The 20,079-nt window shown below is 41.2% G+C and overlaps 1 protein-coding gene across 1 annotated transcript in view; it reads right to left on the reverse strand.

The window, feature by feature from the left end:
- Nucleotides 1-17,184, reverse strand: part of LOC124717023 (esterase FE4-like) — a 115,224-nt gene extending 98,040 nt beyond the window's left edge. The window contains exon 1 of the mRNA XM_047243676.1: nt 16,997-17,184. Coding sequence (XP_047099632.1) covers nt 16,997-17,137 — 141 coding nt within the window. The 5' untranslated portion in view covers nt 17,138-17,184. The remainder of the gene's footprint in view (nt 1-16,996) is intronic.
- Between the last annotated feature and the right edge of the window lie 2,895 nt (nt 17,185-20,079).

A 20,079-nucleotide genomic window follows, 5' to 3' on the forward strand; every position in this document is an offset into this window, starting at 1 on the left:
ACTACCAAAATTCTAATAACAGCCAAAATTCTAATTATCAATATCGTCAAACTTTTCAGCAACAGGAACCGCACTTTAGTAACAATAGAGGTATTTCACAACAACAACATCAAAACCAGCAGGTTAGCATACCTAACCAACAATGGAATGCACAAGGTCAACCAGGCTTTAATGTTTCGCCGCGTGCACGTATAGTCCCTGATACAAGAAATAGTAACGTACGGCAGCAAGGAAACAACTACGTACAAAGAAGACAGTATTTCAATTCCTATCGTAATGCACCGTATAGGAATGACTATCACGACAGACGTAAAAACGATGAGCAGAATTATCAGCGTACATATGATAACAGTCGGTCTCACCAACAGCAAAATTATCCGCAAGAACCTATTCTCATGAATGAACCGGACAGTAGGTATCATCCAGAGCGTAATACGTCTGGAAGAAGTAATAGGACAGTTCAAATAGTAGAAATGTCACAGAACCCTCCTAATAATAATAACACGTCAGATAGAATCTGACTAGATACTGCACAGGACACATCTTCCAATAACACAAGCACTACGTTTGACACGCAAAATGTTGTTCACGAAAATGTAATTACTTTTGACGATATCAGAGACACTCTCTTGCAGGAAAGACCAGTTATTCAGAAAACCATTTCACATCCTGTTATCGAAATTAAAATTGGTTCATCGAAATTCTCTGCAGTAATTGATTCCGGATCACCAATATCAGTAATAAATGAGGAGACTTTCAACGAGTGCAACAAAGAGAATACGTATCCGATATTACCATTAGGCAAAACAAAAGTGAAAGGAGCAGTACCGAGTAAAGGAGTAGACGTTAAATTACAGACGCATTTATCATTTTGTATTGGAGGTCATACTTTCCACTCTAATTTTTTGATTGTTCCTTTATTGACAACAGACGTTATTTTAGGTACGAATTTTCTGGTACAACACGACGCAGTCATTGATTTTCAGAATTCTTATTTAATGTTAAAGGATGAAAATGTACAACTTGCTTTAGAATTTCAGCACTCATTATCTGCGGAAGAACAAACAATTAACCGCACAGAGGTCATTTCCGCAACACGTAGCATAGACTGTAATCCCACATTGTTCACGGATACGTACGTACATAACTATAATACTCCAGACGAAGCTGACTACGACGTAATGCAAATGATTTCTGATAAGGTTAAAGAGAGCAGTGCAACTACAGACGACGAACGAACGCAATTACACAAAATTCTTTTACAGCAAGCTCCAGTTTTTGACAACATTCCTGGTACTATGTCCGGCTTTATGTATGAATTTCAAGTGAAACAGCACGACACATTTAGAGCAAAGCATTATCCCATTCCGTATATTCACAGAGAACAAGTTAAAAAAGAACTGCAGGATATGCTTGATCAAGGAATTATTGAACCAGCAGTTAGTCCGTACATAAACCCGCTACATATTGTTAAGAAAAAAGATGGCTCACTTCGCCTCGTACTTGATTCTCGTCACATTAATGACATTATTATTAATGAAACAGACCGACCACAGACATTAGAGGAACTTCTACAAAAATTTCATGGTACAGCTATTTATTCTACACTAGATTTGAAATCGGGATTTTGGCAAATTCAACTTCATCCAAATTGTAGAAAATATACAGCTTTTCTCTGTTACGGCGACTGTTATCAATTTTGCAAACTACCGTTCGGCTTAACTATTTCTTCTGCAGCTTTTATTCGCGGTTTGAACACTATACTTCCGACAGAACTTAAAGACAGAATTACGACGTATGTAGACGACATTCTTATCGCAGAAGCTAACTGGTCCGAACACAATCTGATTCTTGAACAACTGTTACAAACTTTTCATGCACAAGGACTCACAGTTAACCTCAGTAAATCGCACTTTGGCAAAACTTCTATAAAATTTCTTGGACACGTAATTTCAGCAGAAGGCATTGCACCTGATCCGGAAAAACTTCAAGCTCTACGTGACATTACCATTCCTACGACGAAGAAACAGTTACGCAGTTTTTTGGGCTTAATTAACTTTTTTCGTAAATTTATTCATCACTCTGCTTTAGACACACCCAGATTATGCCAATTAACAGGTAAAAACACTATTTGGTCTTGGGATAAGCAAGCACACTCTGAATTCATGAACCTGAAACATGCTTTGTTGAATGCTCCACTTTTATCGCACCCAGATCTTACCAGAAATTTTTCCATTGCCACCGACAGTTCTGACACCGGTTTAGGCGTACACATTTTCCAGGAAATTGAAGAAGATGGCTCTACAGTAATTAAAAACATCGCATTTGCAAGCCGCATTTTGTCACCTGCTGAGCGAAATTATTCTGTTACAGAACTTGAAACATTATGTGTTGTATGGGCTTTCACGAGATTTAGGCACTTTCTTTATGGCAGACATACCACCGTCTACACAGACCACAGAGCGATACAATTTTTACTTTCGGCCAAATTCACGCACGATAGATTAAGCAGATGGAAACTTTATTTACAGGAATTTAATTTTACAATAGTTCACATTCCCGGCACACAAAATGTTATAGCAGACGCACTATCGCGTTCTCTGGGCAACAATCAGCAAGACGTAGCAACCAACTTCTGCAAAACAAATTTCAGTGTCATGTACATTCAGCAAGTTGCATTTGAAAATTTTATTTCATCGTCATTACAGGACATAGCACAAGAACAAAACAAAGACAATGTGTGGAAAGAAATTAAACACCTTTGGCAAGATAAGAATAATGTTACGATTAGAAACCATTACACTGTACGCAATGACATTCTGTTTCGCCGCTCTCATCCTGACAGCAACAATTGGTTATTATGCATTCCTGACGAACTGGTTAACAAATTAATTTGGTACACTCATTTAAGTTACGCACATTACGGAGCACGAAAATGTTTTCTTATACTGAGACAGAACTGTTATTTTACCAACATGGAGAAACGTATACGACGAGTTTTAGCGTCTTGTAAAATTTACCAGAAAGCTAAATCAGACACCACTTCACATATTCCTCCATTATATCCCATTATACCTGTTAAATTAAGACATATGGCTGCAGTAGATATTTTTGGTCCGATTCCCAGAACTAACAGAGGTTTTTGCTACATCTTTGTCCCTTTTGAGCTCACTTCAAAATTTGTTACTTTCATTCCATTACGCAAAGCTACTGCTAAAACTGTTTCGAAGGCATTTGTAAAACATTTTCTATCTCATGTAGGGCATGTGATGAGAGTAATTTCTGACAATGGATCTCAATTTCGTAGTAGTGTATGGACACGCATGTTACGAGCTAGAAACATTTCTCCGATTTATATATCCAAGTACCATGCTTCTTCGAACCCCTGTGAAAGATTAATGAAAGAAATTGGTAAACTGTGTAGAATATACTGCCACAAAAGACATATTGATTGGGATACACACATACTCTCATTCCAAGATGTAATTAATTCCATTCCAAATGAATCCACTATGCTATCTCCGTCAGTTATACTGAAAAACGTTGAACCACCAAATAAAATTAAAGAATTAGTAAATTTCCCTAAATGTCGTCGCCTACGACACCATGAAATAATTGACATTGCGCTGAACAACATCAAACGTGCCGCAGAGCGCCGGAGAAGACAGCAAAAACAGGTTTGTAGACGCCGAGACTTTCACGTTGGACAGAAGATACTAGTACGTACACACTATTTATCCAGCAAATTAAAAGGTAAGTGCAGTAAATTTGAACTTCTATACGCAGGTCCATGTCGGATTCGCAGCATCCCTCACCCCAATGATGTACACGTCGAAACTTTGAGAACCAGAAAATCGAAAGGCAACCACCATATCTCAAACATTAAACCGTTTATTGAGTGAAGACACTTTATGATTCAACACACTATGATGCCATTTACTAATGCAATTATTTCACCTGACTAATTACTGATGATTATCGTATGTTTTCTTGGCAAGTGCCCGGCAAGGTAAGGTTAGCAGGTCGCTTTTCTTGTCGTTACACATCAGACCGTGCATATTTTTTCACACTTACGTATTTTATGAATAATTATGCAATTCTATGTAATGACGTAGTAATTTTATCAAATTCTCTCTCCATTAAAGTCTTTAATTCTCGCCTCGATTAACTACACTACATACAAGCTGAACACAACGAACGTCACATTTTGTCTTTTATGTACGATTGTATTCCAGTTTTGTTTATATGCACTGTGAAATAGTTAAGTTATAACATACACCAGTTGACTTTGACATTTTTTTTTTTTTTTTGCCCTATGATATCTCAACGTCGTGACTGTTTTACATTTTTTGCTGCTGCATTGTGATATTCTCTGTACATTTTTAGCTTTGAACACTGTCAATGTCTTTGACATATTACGTTTTCTGTCATGTTATGCTGTATGCTTAATTGTGTCACCATAAACCAGTCATTATTTAGTGGGTATATGATTTAAATGCAAGACATTAATCTTTGTTCATCAATTTCAGAAAGAAATGATGCGTGTAAGAAATAAATTCAACAGAAATGGGAATTTCACCTACGGAATAAACGAAAGGAGATGCAATAACTTTATGAGGAAGAGTAAATGGATCAGGATTAACAAACATTAACAAGAATATACTATACTCATCGTAGAATAGCAGTCTTAACTAATTTTTTCTTTCAGAATACAAGGTGATTGATGCAGGCTGTCAGAGAGAACTACACATCTTAGTTTTAATGATGAAATATGCTAGAGATAAGGAATAGTTATGTAATGAGTAATGAAGTTATTTTTTTTGCAGATGATAATGAATGCTGATGAATAATGATGAAGGATATGATGTTATGAATAATGAAGTTTTTCTTTACAGGTGATGATAATAGTGAAGTTATGATGATATGGATAATGAAGTTTTCTTTACAGATGAGGATAATGTTGAAGTTATGTATTTATGCTATGTAGTTATTTAAGTATTTGTTGCAGTTTGTTTTGACAGCAGGTGTTATATTGCATAGTAGGATGATGGAAAGTTTTGGAAAGGACAGCTATGGAACATATTTTATACACATTTCACTACCTGTTAATTCGAAGTTCACTACTTTTCAACATAGTGTGCGTTTCTTCCTTCAGGTCAATAATCCATTTTGTATTTTTTCCAGGAGAAACTTTTCATGATACTTACTAAACCTGTTACTTATTATACCTGTTCTAATACTTGCATTTTTTTTACCCATTTGTGTTTATCATTTATAAATGTGATCACATATACTGCCTTGTTACATAACCTTGCTACAGCTGACTCATGACGAATGACGTTCCCTATCCTCATTTGCAGCAATAGGTCAAAAACAAATAGTGTTATGCCTCAGCAATTAATTATCGATCCCAACGCAATGCATTGCTAACAAAAAAAACAAAAAACAAAAAAAAAATGTATTACCAGTCCCAAATAGTGATACCAGTTTGAGAAAGTTCTGAGTAATGGTGATTAGCTCTGAATAGTATGTCACTTCAGTAATGACTTCTTAATGATACAAAAAAAAACATATAAAATAATGCTTTGTAACTGGCTAATAACTGCCACTGTTTATTGTAATGAGACTACTTATAATGCCCATGATTATTAATGCTATGACTGTAATTAACTGATTTTTAATAATGACTTCATAATGATCTGAATAATACTGAATGATGAACAATGTTTTATTCTATTCAATACTTGCTGGCCACTGAGTGCCAATAATTAATGTCACTCAATGAATTGTTATTAATTATGCCATTAATTAGCTCTTGTTTCCAATGTTCATACTTTGTAATTGGAAATGAATGTGACTGTTTAATAATGCTTTGTAATTAGAAGAAGGCTAATGATTCTTACTAGATTGGAATGACACATAATTAATTAACTATGCTATTGTTTCATAATGCTTTGTAATTAGGAAAAAGCTAATGATTATTACTATTGGAAGACAAATGATTAATTAATTATGCTATGCTTTATAATTGGGAAAGAATGTGATTGTTTAATAATGCTTTGTAATTAGGAGAAGGCTAATGATTCTTACTATATTAGAATGACAAATGATTAATTAACTGTAATTAGGAAAAAGCTAATGATTATTACTATTGAAATGACAAATGATTAATTAACTGACACATAATTAATTAACTATGCTATACTTTGTAACTGGAAAAGAATATGATTCTTACTATATTGAAATGACAAATGATGCTATGCTTTGTAATTAAAAGGCTAATGAATCTTAATTACTGTTTAGTAATGTTTTGTAATTAGGAGAAGGTTAATAATTCTTACTATATTGGAATGACAAATAATTAATTAACGATGCCATACTTTGTAACTGGAAAGGAATGTGACTGTTTAATAATGCTTTGTAATTAGGAAAAGGCTAATGATTAATACTATTGGAATGACAAATGATTAATTAACCATACTATACTTTGTAACTAGTAAAAGAAGGGTACTGATTCTATGTAAAACAATTAATGAACATTTTTCTGTAATACTACATACTTGGTACAGAAATGTTCAATAACTGGGCTATGAGTGCCACAAACTGCTAATGAAGACTGTAATTGTCAATATTATGTGACTTAATGTCCTTCACCTCATGAGCTAACTACCCTGAATTACTGCAATGTCCATTTGTCCTGTTTATCCCAGTGATCATGGAGCACTATATTTGGTTTTGCACTAATTCTACGTTGGTGTACCTTGTAAGAGAGTGGTGTTGACACGACATGCTGTCCACCACCGTGAGCAATGAAGACGTTATTATGGTGCCACTGTTTGGTGTACCTAATGTACTGCCAAAATGAAAACATGGAACATTACTACGACAGTTCAGTGTCTTGGCTACACTGATAAATTCTGATGGGAAAAGAACTTCAAATTGTGTCACTTGGTGTTGTACTTCTGTGGAAAGATATGGACTTTCAGAACAGCTGTGTGCAATCTAAAGTGCTACAACCATGATGCAATCCTTCCCTTTCCTATCCTAATTCTTGTCACATAATGAAAATCATTTTTTGGTAACATCATTTATGTTCGTGGGTTATACATTTTTTTTTTCTCGATTCGCTGAACTCCAGTGCGAGTACACTTATGTCACTGGTGGACATGATTTTTTTGCCATTATGTTTATTTGTTCTGAAAATGCTAAAGACATTTTTTCAGTGCGTGTGCGCTTTGGACATGATTTTTTTTGCCATTATGTTTATTTATTGCCAAAATGCTAAAGACATTTTTCGATTTGTTCTCAAGTACAGTATATGTACACTCTTGTCTTTTATATTATATATACATTTTTATTTTAATGATATGTTCTGAACTACAGTACATGTGCACTTATGTTAGGTGTTAATATGTTTTCTACTGAACTTCAGTGCTTGTGCGTTTTTTTTCATTTTTCAATATGATTGTACTCATTCTGTATATTCAATACTTCAGTGCGTCTGCACTTATGTCATTTGTTACTAATTGTATATACATTTCATCATTTGCTGATATGTTCTCAACTCGAGTGCATCTGCACTCATGTCACTTGTCAACATAATATTTTTTGCCAGTCTGTTTATTTGTTCTGAATATGCCAAAGAATTTTTTCAGTGCGTGTGCACTTTGTTATCTATCAAATAATTTGTATATACATTTTTCTGATTTGTTACTATGTTTTGTACTCACATTTTGTCTTTGTCTGATATATTTTGTACTTAGTGCGTGTGCACAACATCTAATTCATGTACTACATCTAAATATTCTGTAAATTGTAGAAGTTTATTAATTAGAAAAAAATTTTGCCGCGATTGGCAAGTCCAAATGACTCACCATCACTGCCAAATTTTTGCCCCCCCCAGTGGAGGGTTATGAAACACGTATGTAACGCAGCAGCGATGGCGAGGCATTGCAGCGTCTCTGACCAGAGAGTCTGCGCTTGACCGCGCGAGTGTTGCGAGCAGTTCGCTAGTTGTCGCTATGCAGAGCAGTACTCAGTCAGTAGTCGTTGCGAGCAGTAGCTCTGTTCAGTTGCGTGGAGTATGCCGGTAATAGCAGTCGAGTGGAGTTGTGTGTGTGAGGAGTCGGCGAGCGTCGACATTGCATTCTGGTCAAGAGGCTAAATGAGGTATATTCTTATTTAAGGTAATGATCAGATAATGTAAAGTTTATTTATTGTAATTAATCTCCAACAAGTGCCCCAATAATAATTTTTATTTCAAAAGCATTTTTTCAAAATTTAATTTTTTTATTGAACTAAAGATTTCGTTGCACTTCCCATTTCATTCCACTTCTTTTGAAGAAAAAATTTCAGTAAAATCACAGAAAAAAGGAATATTATTATTTGCAATGCAGTTCCTCCAAGCCGTGCGCGCGAATAAGAGCAGAAATTTGACATCCAGTTATACTGAGGTAAGAATCTAATACTGATTGTTTTACACAGGGCCAAAGACCGATATTTCGGTTTAATTGAATTTTCTTATCACTGAATAGACTTTAATTTTTTGTGAAGAACTTATATTTGAGTCAGATTGCTAATTTTTGTTTAATTGTCATTGTCAGTAGATTTCATTGTGGCGAGGTTACACTTACCGTAATGTCCATTAGCAGTCCTAAATAATATTGTCATTACTTTAAAATTTCGGTGGGAAGGTTACACTCGGCTCCCATTTGTATTAAGTATTGTCATTTCCTTTTAAATTACGGTGGGGAGGTTACACTGGTTAGTTTCAAATGGCGTGCAGGGTGCAGGTCAAACAAGTGCTGAGGAAACATCTACGGCAGCTACTGATGTGGCACTGCAGACTGATATCGTACTGAAAACACAATTCGGATATAAATTTTGTGTATTTTTACTGCGCAGACAACGTAAAATTGAACTCAGGAAACAAACATTCCTTATATCAGTTGCTGTGAGATAAAAACCCTAACGTATTGAGACATAATTGTTTTAATAATTTCATAAATAATACAGTAAATTTACAATTGACAGATTAGATTTTGATGTTGAAAATGTAGCCTGAAAGGTATATATAATCACTTCTCTGTCTCAACCGAAAGAAGAGAAGAAATAAAAATCATTCTTTGAATTTCTGAATTTGGAATGGACCGAAATTTTGAGGCATGTTCCAACTAAAAAACTTAACCAAACTCCTCCCGAATAGGCCATGAAGACCCAACGGTACCGACCGGCCGCCGTGTCATCCTCAGATCACAGGCGTCACCGGATGCGGATATGGAGGGTCACGTGGTCAGCACACCGCTCCCCCGGCCGTATGTCAGTTTATGAGACCGGAGCCGCTGCTTCTCAATCAAGTAGCTCCTCAGCTTGCCTCACAAGGGCCGAGTGCAGCCCGCTTGCTAACAGCGCTCGGCAGACCGGATGGTCACCCATCCAAGTGATAGCCCAGCCCGACAGCGCTTGTCTTCGATGGTCTGACGGGAACCGGTTTTATCACTGCGGCAAGGCCGTATGTTCTAAGCAGGTGGCTTTAATTAATATCAGCAATTTCTAGACTGCTTCAGAAGTGGGAATCAATTAAAAGTTACTCCAGTGGTATTCCTGGCTCTCCAGATTTACTGTCCATGGAAGATCACCCAGTGGAAGCAGAATTACCTGAAACATACTTTAATTGGGTAAGTAATATTGGGAGTCACTACAAAGGTCTGTCCTAGGTGTACTAGAGACGTACAAACGAATGCGACTTCTCGGTTGTAAAATCGAGGAGAGAAAGAAAGGCAATTTTTTTGGTAGCAGAGCAAAAGAACTTCTAAGTGAATGGATCTGTGTCATCAAAGAGAAAGGTAATGGGAGATCTTAACAGCTTTTGTTGTTATTGCGTAAAGTCAAGCGACGGCACACCAGTCGGGAACGACAGAGCGGAGACGGCTGTGAGAAGACGTCAGCCAATCAGACGCTGACCGGCCGCTCTCCAGGACGACAACGCGACAACAGCGGCCTCTATGCGAAGACAACATAAACACGGTGACCGCCTGCGGCGCCTCAGTTCTACAGAAGCTTCAAGACTAGCGACCTGAGTAGAAGAGACAACTGCATTACTTCACTTGTATTTGGAATTGTTGTACTGAAGAGATTTCTTTTCTGCGGCCCTTTGTTTGCGACACATGTGTTTAACACAAATTTAAGTACTGTACTATCTTCTCTTTTGTATCAAAACTTATTAATACGATTTGTTTGAATGTTGTCTAGCGATCCGAGATAGCATGTTTCCTAGACATCCCATATTCGACGACTAGGCAGGAGTCAACATTTACAGGGTGTTACAAAAAGGTACAGCCAAACTTTCAGGAAACATTCCTCACACACAAAGAAAGAAAATATTTTATGTGGACATGTGTCTGGAAACGCTTACTTTCCATGTTAGAGCTCATTTTATTACTTCTCTTCAAATCACATTAATCATGGAATGGAAACACACAGCAACAGAACGTACCAGAGTGACTTCAAACACTTTGTTACAGGAAATGTTCAAAATGTCCTCCGTTAGCGAGGATACATGCATCCACCCTCCGTCGCATGAAATCCCTGATGCGCTGATGCACCCCTGGAGAATGGCGTATTGTATCACAGCCGTCCACAATACGAGCACGAAGAGTCTCTACATTTGTTACCGGGGTTGCGTAGACAAGAGCTTTCAAATGCCCCCATAAATGAAAGTCAACAGGGTTGAGGTCAGGAGAGCGTGGAAGCCATGGAATTTGTCCGCCTCCACCAATCCATCGGTCACCGAATCTGTTGTTGAGAAGCGTACGAACACTTCGACTGAAATGTGCAGGAGCTCCATCGTGCATGAACCACATGTTGTGTCGTACTTGTAAAGGCACATGTTCTAGCAGCACAGGTAGAGTATCCCGTATGAAATCATGATAACGTGCTCTATTGAGCGTAGGTGGAAGAACGTGGGGCCCAATCAAGACATCACCAACAATGCCTGCCCAAACGTTCACAGAAAATCTGCGTTGATGACGTGATTGCACAATTGCGTGCGCATTCTCGTCAGCCCACACATGTTTATTGTGAAAATTTGATCACGTTCGAATGAAGCCTCATCCGTAAAGAGAACATTTGCACTGAAATGAGGATTGACACATTGTTGGATGAACCATTTGCAGACACACGCTGTACATGGTAAGTAAACAACTGGTTCTCCCGTAGCACTCTCCATACAGTGACGCGGTCAACGTTACCTTGTAAAGCAGCAACTTCTCTGACGCTGACATTAGGGTTATCGTCAAGTGCACGAACAATTACCTCGTCCATTGCAGGTGTCCTCGTCGTTCTAGGTCTTCCCCAGTCGCTAGTCATAGGCTGGAATGTTCCGTGCTCCCTAAGACGCCGATAAATTGCTTCGAACGTCTTCCTGTCGGGACACCTTCGTTCTGGAAATCTGTCTCGATACAAACGTACCGCGCCACGGCTATTGCCCCGTGCTAATCCATACATCAAATGGGCATCTGCCGACTCCACATTTGCAAACATTGCACTGACTGCAAAACCACGTTCGTGATGAACACTAACCTGTTGATGCTACGTACTGATGTGCTTGATGCTAGTACTGTAGAGCAATGAGTCGCATGTCGACACAAGCATCGAAGACAACATTACCTTCCTTCAATTGGGCCAACTTGCGGTGAATCGAGGAAGTACAGTACATACTGACGAAACTAAAATGAACTCTAACATGGAAATGAAGCGTTTCCGGACATATGTCCACATAACATCTTTTCTTTCTTTGTGTGTGAGGAATGTTTCCTGAAAGTTTGGCCGTACCTTTTCGTAACACCCTGTATAGCGTTGTGCTTCAATATCTGCAAAAAAGGTGTGATAAGACATTTGACAGCCCCTTTCCATACCATGAATAATTTTCTGTACAGCAAGGGGTTGAGTCCAAAGACTTTGAAAAAGCTGTAGAACAGTTTCACCCAAGTGAAGTGCGCCCCCGGTAGTTGAGTGGTCAGAGCCACGGAATGTCATACCTAACGGCCAGGGTTCGATTGCCGGCTGCGTCAGAGACTTTCCTGGGTCTGGGCGTTGTGTTGTCCTTATCGTCACCATTTCATCACCATCGACACGCAAGTCGCCGAAGTGGTGTCAACTCGAAAGACTTCCACCAGGTGAACGCTCTACACGACGGGAGGCTCTAGCCACGCGACATTTCAATTTTACCCAAGTAAAAATATTTGTGTAGGTTAATTCTTACAAAGAAGAAAACAGCAACCAGCCACTATTAATACTGCTACTTATTTAGGTAAATAGCGCCGTTACCGGTTTCGAACTGGCAAGTTCATCATCACACGGCTGTTCACATGATTTTCAAGATACGCTTTACATTATCGTCCGTTTTCGATTTTTATTATTCCACTGTGGCCGAGTATTTTTGGTGTGTTGTTGCCCTACGGTAGAAAAACAGTGTTAGAAGCGCCCTATGTGAAAATACCTAACCTCCAAACTATGAAATACAGCGTAAATGAATATGTGACGTTAAATGGTTATGGTACTTACGTCGAAAATTCCGCGCGATTTTGTTGCGAAGTTGCAGGATTGTATTTTTCGCATATTCCTAAATATATCCAGCACTTACGTAACTTGTATATCACCATATTGTGCAAAGCACCACACACACACACACACACACACACACACACACACACATACACCAAAAAGAATTTGCCACATGTGAAGTTATCACAGAGACTGCAGATTTACAAACACAACAGTGTCAGAGACGTTCTCTCCCAGAGACATCACATCTCTGAGAGAGAACGTGTCAGCCGTGTGATGATGAACTTGCCAGTTCGAAACCGGTAACGGCGCTATTTACCTAAATAAGTAGCAGTATTAATAGTGGCTGGTTGCTGTTTTCTTCTTTGTAAGAATTAACCTACATTAATTGTACACAGCCACGGTCTCACCATGTCAGTTTTAGACAAAATAGCAAAAATATTTGTGTAGATGACTTATATAAGGAGTTCAGCAGCCATAGAGATAACCTTAGCAGCAGTGTGAACAAAGAAGGTGATAATGTTGCAAACTGATTTAAATTATTTTCTTCAGTGCTTGAACAAGGTGAACAAAATATTTCTCAAGTGTTAGAAATTTTGTACAGCATCCCTGCCTATCTGGAGCGAATATTTCCATTGATCAAGAATGAGTGGCGTGCCACAAGAGACATGTTCAACAGATTTAATCAAAGTAGAGCTCCATGTGACTGTGAGATATGAAAACATGCCCCGTAAAGAAGTTTTTCAATTTGCAAAGAGTGATATTGAATTATTAAAAAGTTCAGTGAAATATAATTAAAATCAATCTGAATCTGACTGACTAGCACTTAAGATGATAAATATGTACTTTTGTTCTTTAGATGCTTACTTCCGTACTATTAATATCTTTTGCATTCTGTGTAGAACGGATAGGTATTTTTAGTGTGATATAAGGGTGTACATTAAGTCCAGGAACACTTTCAATTATTCATTGCACAAGAACTAAACATTGTACAGATGTCACACATATTGCATTTTGAAGAGAAACTGAACGTTTTTTATACAAACATACGATGTACGAACCATGAGTGACCCGGCAGACGTGAATACGATAATCGAATTCTCGCCATACCCGCCCCAGCATGGCTTCGTCGACTACTGCAGTTGCTTCCCGTATTCTCTCCCAGAGCTCTACTACATCACGTTGTAGAGGCGTATACACACCAGATCTTTAATGTGTCTATACAGAAAAAAAGTCACACGGAGTGAGATTTGGTGGTCGGGGAGGCCATTTCATCAAACAGCTGTCCCCTTCTGGAACTCCGCACCTGAACTCGCCATGTTTGCGACTAGCGCTGACTATCGGCAAATTACGAAACTACGCTGTGGCGGTATACATGAAAAAAAAAAAAAAACTTTCAGGGTTTCTCTTCAAAATGACATATGTATGATATCTATACAATGTTTGGTTCTTTTGCAATAAATAATTGAAAGTGTTTCCGGACTTTATGTACACCCTCTAACATACCGAGTGGTTATAATAGCAGCTACCCACAGAGGTCTCGTGTGAGCAGTAATTATCTTATGACAGCGAAACTTGGTGGATATCCTAATGAGTTAATGCGGAAACGATTTGCGCTGAAAAAAACTAGTTTCAGTTTTAGCCACCAGGTGCGTTGTGAATGCGAGGAAGACTTATAGAAATGTTTCCATACGTAATATATTAGTGGACGGGAAAAGGTCAAACAAGTGAGAAAAGCATAATGTTGATTTCGTTATTAACCTCTACTTACACAATTTGTTCAGTATGAGCACCGAAGACGTGGACGAGATGCTGCATCTGTAGAACGACGTGATCAAAAGTTCTCACAACAGTTCTGGTGGAATGTGAGGAACTTGTTTGTCTACACTGACATTCAGATCACGTAGAAACCAAACATGTCCCTGTTGAAAGCATTCTATTACGAGGTACCTCCAGAACGAAAGGTTATATGGATTCAGATGAGGTGATCTTGCAGGCCACTTGTCTGGAAAACCTCTGGAGCAGAACTTTCACTGGGCGACTGACACGAGGTGTTGCCCTGTCTTGCACGGAAACAGTGGTTTCCACACAGTTGCGCTCTTCCAGAGCAAGAGTCACATGCGGTGCAAGGGTGTATTGTTTTCACAGAAGAGTGGACCAACTACAAAGGCTTGTGAATCAGCAGCAAACGGCCGTAGGCGGCGAGTGCAATGCGCAACACACAGTATATTAGTAGCCCGAATTCGGCAGTTCTGTGTATTCACTGCACCCTGGAGAGTAAAATGTGCTTCGTCGTATAATGTTGCCCAGTCGCTCCGTCATCAACTTTGATCCGTGCCAGAAACCGAAGAGCAAATTCAGAATGTTACTGTGGATAAAGAGGTTTCAGTTGCAGCACCGTCTAGATCTAGTTCGGGTGCCATTATAAAAGAGATTGGAATACTTGCCCTACACAGGGCATGTGCCGTCAGTTACAGCAACAGGAAAAAAATCGTTCAAATGGCTCTGAGCACTATGGGACTTAATCTGAGGTCATCACTCCCCTAGAACTTAGAACTACTTAAACCTAACTAACCTAAGGACATGACACACATCCATGCCCGAGGCTGGATTCGAACCTGCGACCGTAGCGGTCGCGCGGTTCCAGACTGAAGCGCTTAGAACCGCTCGGCCACAGCGGCCGGCCAGCAACAGCAGTCTCGCCAATAATATCCACCGGGACAGGTGCAAAACAAACGTCACCTGCGTTTTCGAATTTCATTATCATTTTCTGTAAGCCATGTAATGAAAACAGGTCTCTTCTCTTTTCAGTAGGCGATACTCTCTCAATGCAGCACTAATTGCCGTCATTCACTGAAAGCAGTTTGATTGACTGTGCACGGTTTCTCTTCTCGACTACTTTACTGTTCGCTCGGGTTACGGTTTGTCGAATGACAGAGTGGGTGTCTGCACCTGGTGGCCAAAACTGGAACTATTTTTTTTCCAGCTTAAGTCGGTTTCACATTAACAAGTTAGTATATCTGCCACGTTATTCTCCCATACTATAATAACAGTCCACACTTGATTTTCGAGAGTAGCTAGCTGCTCTTTAATTATAACCACCTGGTACAGGGTGACAATTATTGAACTATATGAAAAAAATATAAATTAGTTACAGTCTACGGCGTGCACACAGGGTCACCTTGGATAATAGGAGTGAAGTCATCTTTCAAACCCTTCACGTACTGTTCGTTAGTCACTATGCCATCAAAGAACATCGTACCGATTCCTCCGTGACATTACACACCATACAGTCACCCGTTGAGTGTGAAGACACTTCTCGATCGCGAAATACGGATTCTCAGCCCCCCAAATGCGCCAGTTTTGCTTATTGACGATCCGATCCTAATGAAAGTGGGTTTCGTCGATAAACCACACCATACAGCTCATAATAATTCCAATCATGCCCCGCGGTCAACCGTGCAGTTTGAAAGCGCTAACGGAAACTGCAATGGCAACGAAAGCGTTTCTGAAGAAGAGAAATTTGTTAGCATCGAGTATAGATTTAATTGTCAGGAAGTCGTTTCAGAGAGTATTTGTATAGAGTGTAGCTATGTATGGAAGTGAAACATGGACGATAAATAGTTCGGACAAGAAGGGAATAGAAGCTTTCGAAATGTGGTGCTACAGAAGAATGCTGAAGATTAGATGGGTAGATCACATAACTAATGAGGAGGTATTGAATAGAATTGGGGAGGAGTTTGTGGCACAACTTGACAAGAAGAAGGGACCGGTTGGTAGGACATGTTCTGAGGCATCAAGGGATCACAAATATAGCATAGGAGGGCAGCGTGGAGGGTAGAAATCGTAGGGAGACCAAGAGATGAATACACTACGCAGATTCAGAAGGATTCAGGCTGCAGAACGCAATTGGGCATGAAGAAGCTTGCACAGGATAGAGTAGCATGGAGAGCTGCATCAAACCAGTCTCAGGACTAAACACCACAACAACAACAACGAAGTGTGACGTCAAGTTGATCATGTTTCCTTTTCAGAAAGGCTGGTAACCACTGGGATAGAAGTATGCTGCCGAGCAAGTAGGCCCAGTTGTGTGGTTAGCACACTGGACTCGCATTCAGAAGGACGACGTTCAAACCCACGTCCAGCCATCCAAATGCTAGTATGGTTCCTCTGAAAGGGCACGGCCAATTTCTTTCCCATCCTTGACTCATACCGAGCTTGAACTCTGTCTCTAATGACCTCGATGTCGACGGGACGTTAAACCCAATATTCCTTCATTTAGAAGTACGCTTGTTTTTTTTTTTAAAATTTGTATACTACCTATGTCTGGCAACGTTCGCATTTAAAATAAACATCTGTTTAGGCGTTTAGCACTTATGCGGAAAGTACAACTCAAACTCAGGTAAACCAAAAGGGCCCTGGCGCTACTCACTTTGAAGCGAAGAGGCCCGACCGGTGGCTGGGCGTAGGGGATTCCCTGGAAGGAGACGTAGGGGAACCCCCAGGCGGTGCGCCTGCGCCGTCCGCGCAGCTCGCCCTGGCTCACTCGCAGCAGCACCGTCTCGTCCGCCATGCTGGATTACGCAGTCCTCGCCGGCACAGACCGCTGCGTCGCTGCGACTGATCTCTCTGCAGCGGACGCGACTCCCCTCGCGGGTATATATAGAGCCACGCCCGCCGGTGACGTCAGCGCCGCCACGAATGAGATAATAAACCGCAGCTTGCCCTTGGTTAATCTGCTGCGTCGTGCAGAAGGAAGCTCCGGGCTCACCAGAGCCACTCTGTTGCGATATCCATCTCGAAGTGACTTTCTCCAGAAATCATTATCAATACCGACATCTCAAGCTGATATGCGCAAAAATGTTGGACATTCGTATCATTTACAGAGTGGTCCATTGATCGTGACCAGGCAAATATCTCACGAAATAAGTGTCAAACGAAATAACTAGAAAGAACGAAAATTGTCTAGCTTGAAGGGGGAAACCAGATGGCGCTATGGTTGGCCCGCTAGATGGCGCTGCCATAGGTCAAACGGATATCAACTGCGTTTTTTTAAATAGGAACCCCCATTTTTTATTACACATTCGTGTAGCACGTAAAGAAATATGAATGTTTTAGTTGGACCACTTTTTTCGCTTTATGATAGATGGCGCTGTGATAGTCACAAACATGTGGCTCACAATTTTAGACGAACATTTGCTAACAGGTAGGTTTTTCAAATTAAAATACAGAATGTAGGTGCGTTTGAACATTCTACACTCCTGGAAATGGAAAAAAGAACACATTGACACCGGTGTGTCAGACCCACCATACTTGCTCCGGACACTGCGAGAGGGCTGTACAAGCAATGATCACACGCACGGCACAGCGGACACCAGGAACCGCGGTGTTGGCCGTCGAATGGCGCTAGCTGCGCAGCATTTGTGCACCGCCGCCGTCAGTGTCAGCCAGTTTGCCGTGGCATACGGAGCTCCATCGCAGTCTTTAGCACTGGTAGCATGCCGCGACAGCGTGGACGTGAACCGTATGTGCAGCTGACGGACTTTGAGCGAGGGCGTATAGTGGGCATGCGGGAGGCCGGGTGGACGTACCGCCGAATTGCTCAACAACGGGGCGTGAGGTCTCCACAGTACATCGATGTTGTCGCCAGTGGTCGGCGGAAGATGCACGTGCCCGTCGACCTGGGACCGGACCACAGCGACGCACGGATGCACGCCAAGACCGTAGGATCCTACGCAGTGCCGTAGGGGACCGCACCGCCACTTCCCAGCAAATTAGGGACACTGTTGCTCCTGGGGTATCGGCGAGGACCATTCGCAACCGTCTCCATGAAGCTGGGCTACGGTCCCGCACACCGTTAGGCCGTCTTCCGCTCACGCCCCAACATCGTGCAGCCCGCCTCCAGTGGTGTCGCGACAGGCGTGAATGGAGGGACGAATGGAGACGTGTCGTCTTCAGCGATGAGAGTCGCTTCTGCCTTGGTGCCAATGATGGTCGTATGCGTGTTTGGCGCCGTGCAGGTGAGCGCCACAATCAGGACTGCATACGACCGAGGCACACAGGGCCAACACCCGGCATCATGGTGTGGGGAGCGATCTCCTACACTGGCCGTACACCACTGGTGATCGTCGAGGGGACACTGAATAGTGCACGGTACATCCAAACCGTCATCGAACCCATCGTTCTACCATTCCTAGACCGGCAAGGGAACTTGCTGTTCCAACAGGACAATGCACGTCCGCATGTATCCCGTGCCACCCAACGTGCTCTAGAAGGTGTAAGTCAACTACCCTGGCCAGCAAGATCTCCGGATCTGTCCCCCACTGAGCATGTTTGGGACTGGATGAAGCGTCGTCTCACGCGGTCTGCACTTCCAGCACGAACGCTGGTCCAACTGCGGCGCCAGGTGGAAATGGCATGGCAAGCCGTTCCACAGGACTACATCCAGCATCTCTACGATCGTCTCCATGGGAGAATAGCAGCCTGGCATTGCTGCGAAAGGTGGATATACACTGTACTAGTGCCGACATTGTGCATGCTCTGTTGCCTGTGTCTATGTGCCTGTGGTTCTGTCAGTGTGATCATGTGATGTATCTGACCCCAGGAATGTGTCAATAAAGTTTCCCCTTCCTGGGACAATGAATTCACGGTGTTCTTATTTCAATTTCCAGGAGTGTATTTCGGTTGTTCCAATGTGGTACGTATACCTTTGTGAACTTATCATTTCTGAGAACGCATGCTGTTACAGAGTGGTTACTTGTACATACCACATTAATGCTATAAATGCACAAAATGGTGTCCGTCAACCTCAGTGCATTTGGCAATACGTCTAGCGACATTCCTCTCAACAGCGAGTAGTTCGGCTTCCGTAATGTTCGCACATGCATTGACAATGCGCTGACGCATGTTGTCAGCCGTTGTCAGTGGATCACGATAGCAAATATCCTTCAATTTTCCCCACAGAAAGAAATCCGGGGACGTCAGATCCGGTGAACGTGCGGTGCTTCGACGACCAGTCCAACTGTCATGAAATATGCTATTCAAAAAAATTGTTAAAATGGCTCTGAGGACTATGGGACTTAACTTCTAAGGTCATCAGTCTCCTAGAACTTAGAACTACTTAAACCTAACTAACCTAAGGACATCACACACATCCATGCCCGAGGCAGGATTCGAACCTGCGACCGTAGCGCTCTCGCGGTTCCAGACTGTAGCGCCCAGAACCGCTCGGCAATATGCTATTCAATACCGCCTCAATCGCACGGGAGTTATGTGCCGGACATCCATCATGCTGGAAGAACATCGCCATTCTGTCATGCAGTGGAACATCTTGTAGTGACATCGGTAGAACATTACGTAGGAAAATTAGCATATTTTCCACCATTTAGATTGCGATCGATAAAATGGGGGCCAATTATCCTTCCTCCCATAATGCCGCACCATACATTAACCCGCCAAGGTCGCTGATGTTCAACTTGTCGCAGCCATCGTCGATTTTCCGTTGCCCAACAGTGC

This window comes from Schistocerca piceifrons, chromosome 9, assembly GCF_021461385.2.
Source record: "Schistocerca piceifrons isolate TAMUIC-IGC-003096 chromosome 9, iqSchPice1.1, whole genome shotgun sequence".
NCBI classification, from domain to species: Eukaryota; Metazoa; Arthropoda; class Insecta; order Orthoptera; family Acrididae; genus Schistocerca; species Schistocerca piceifrons.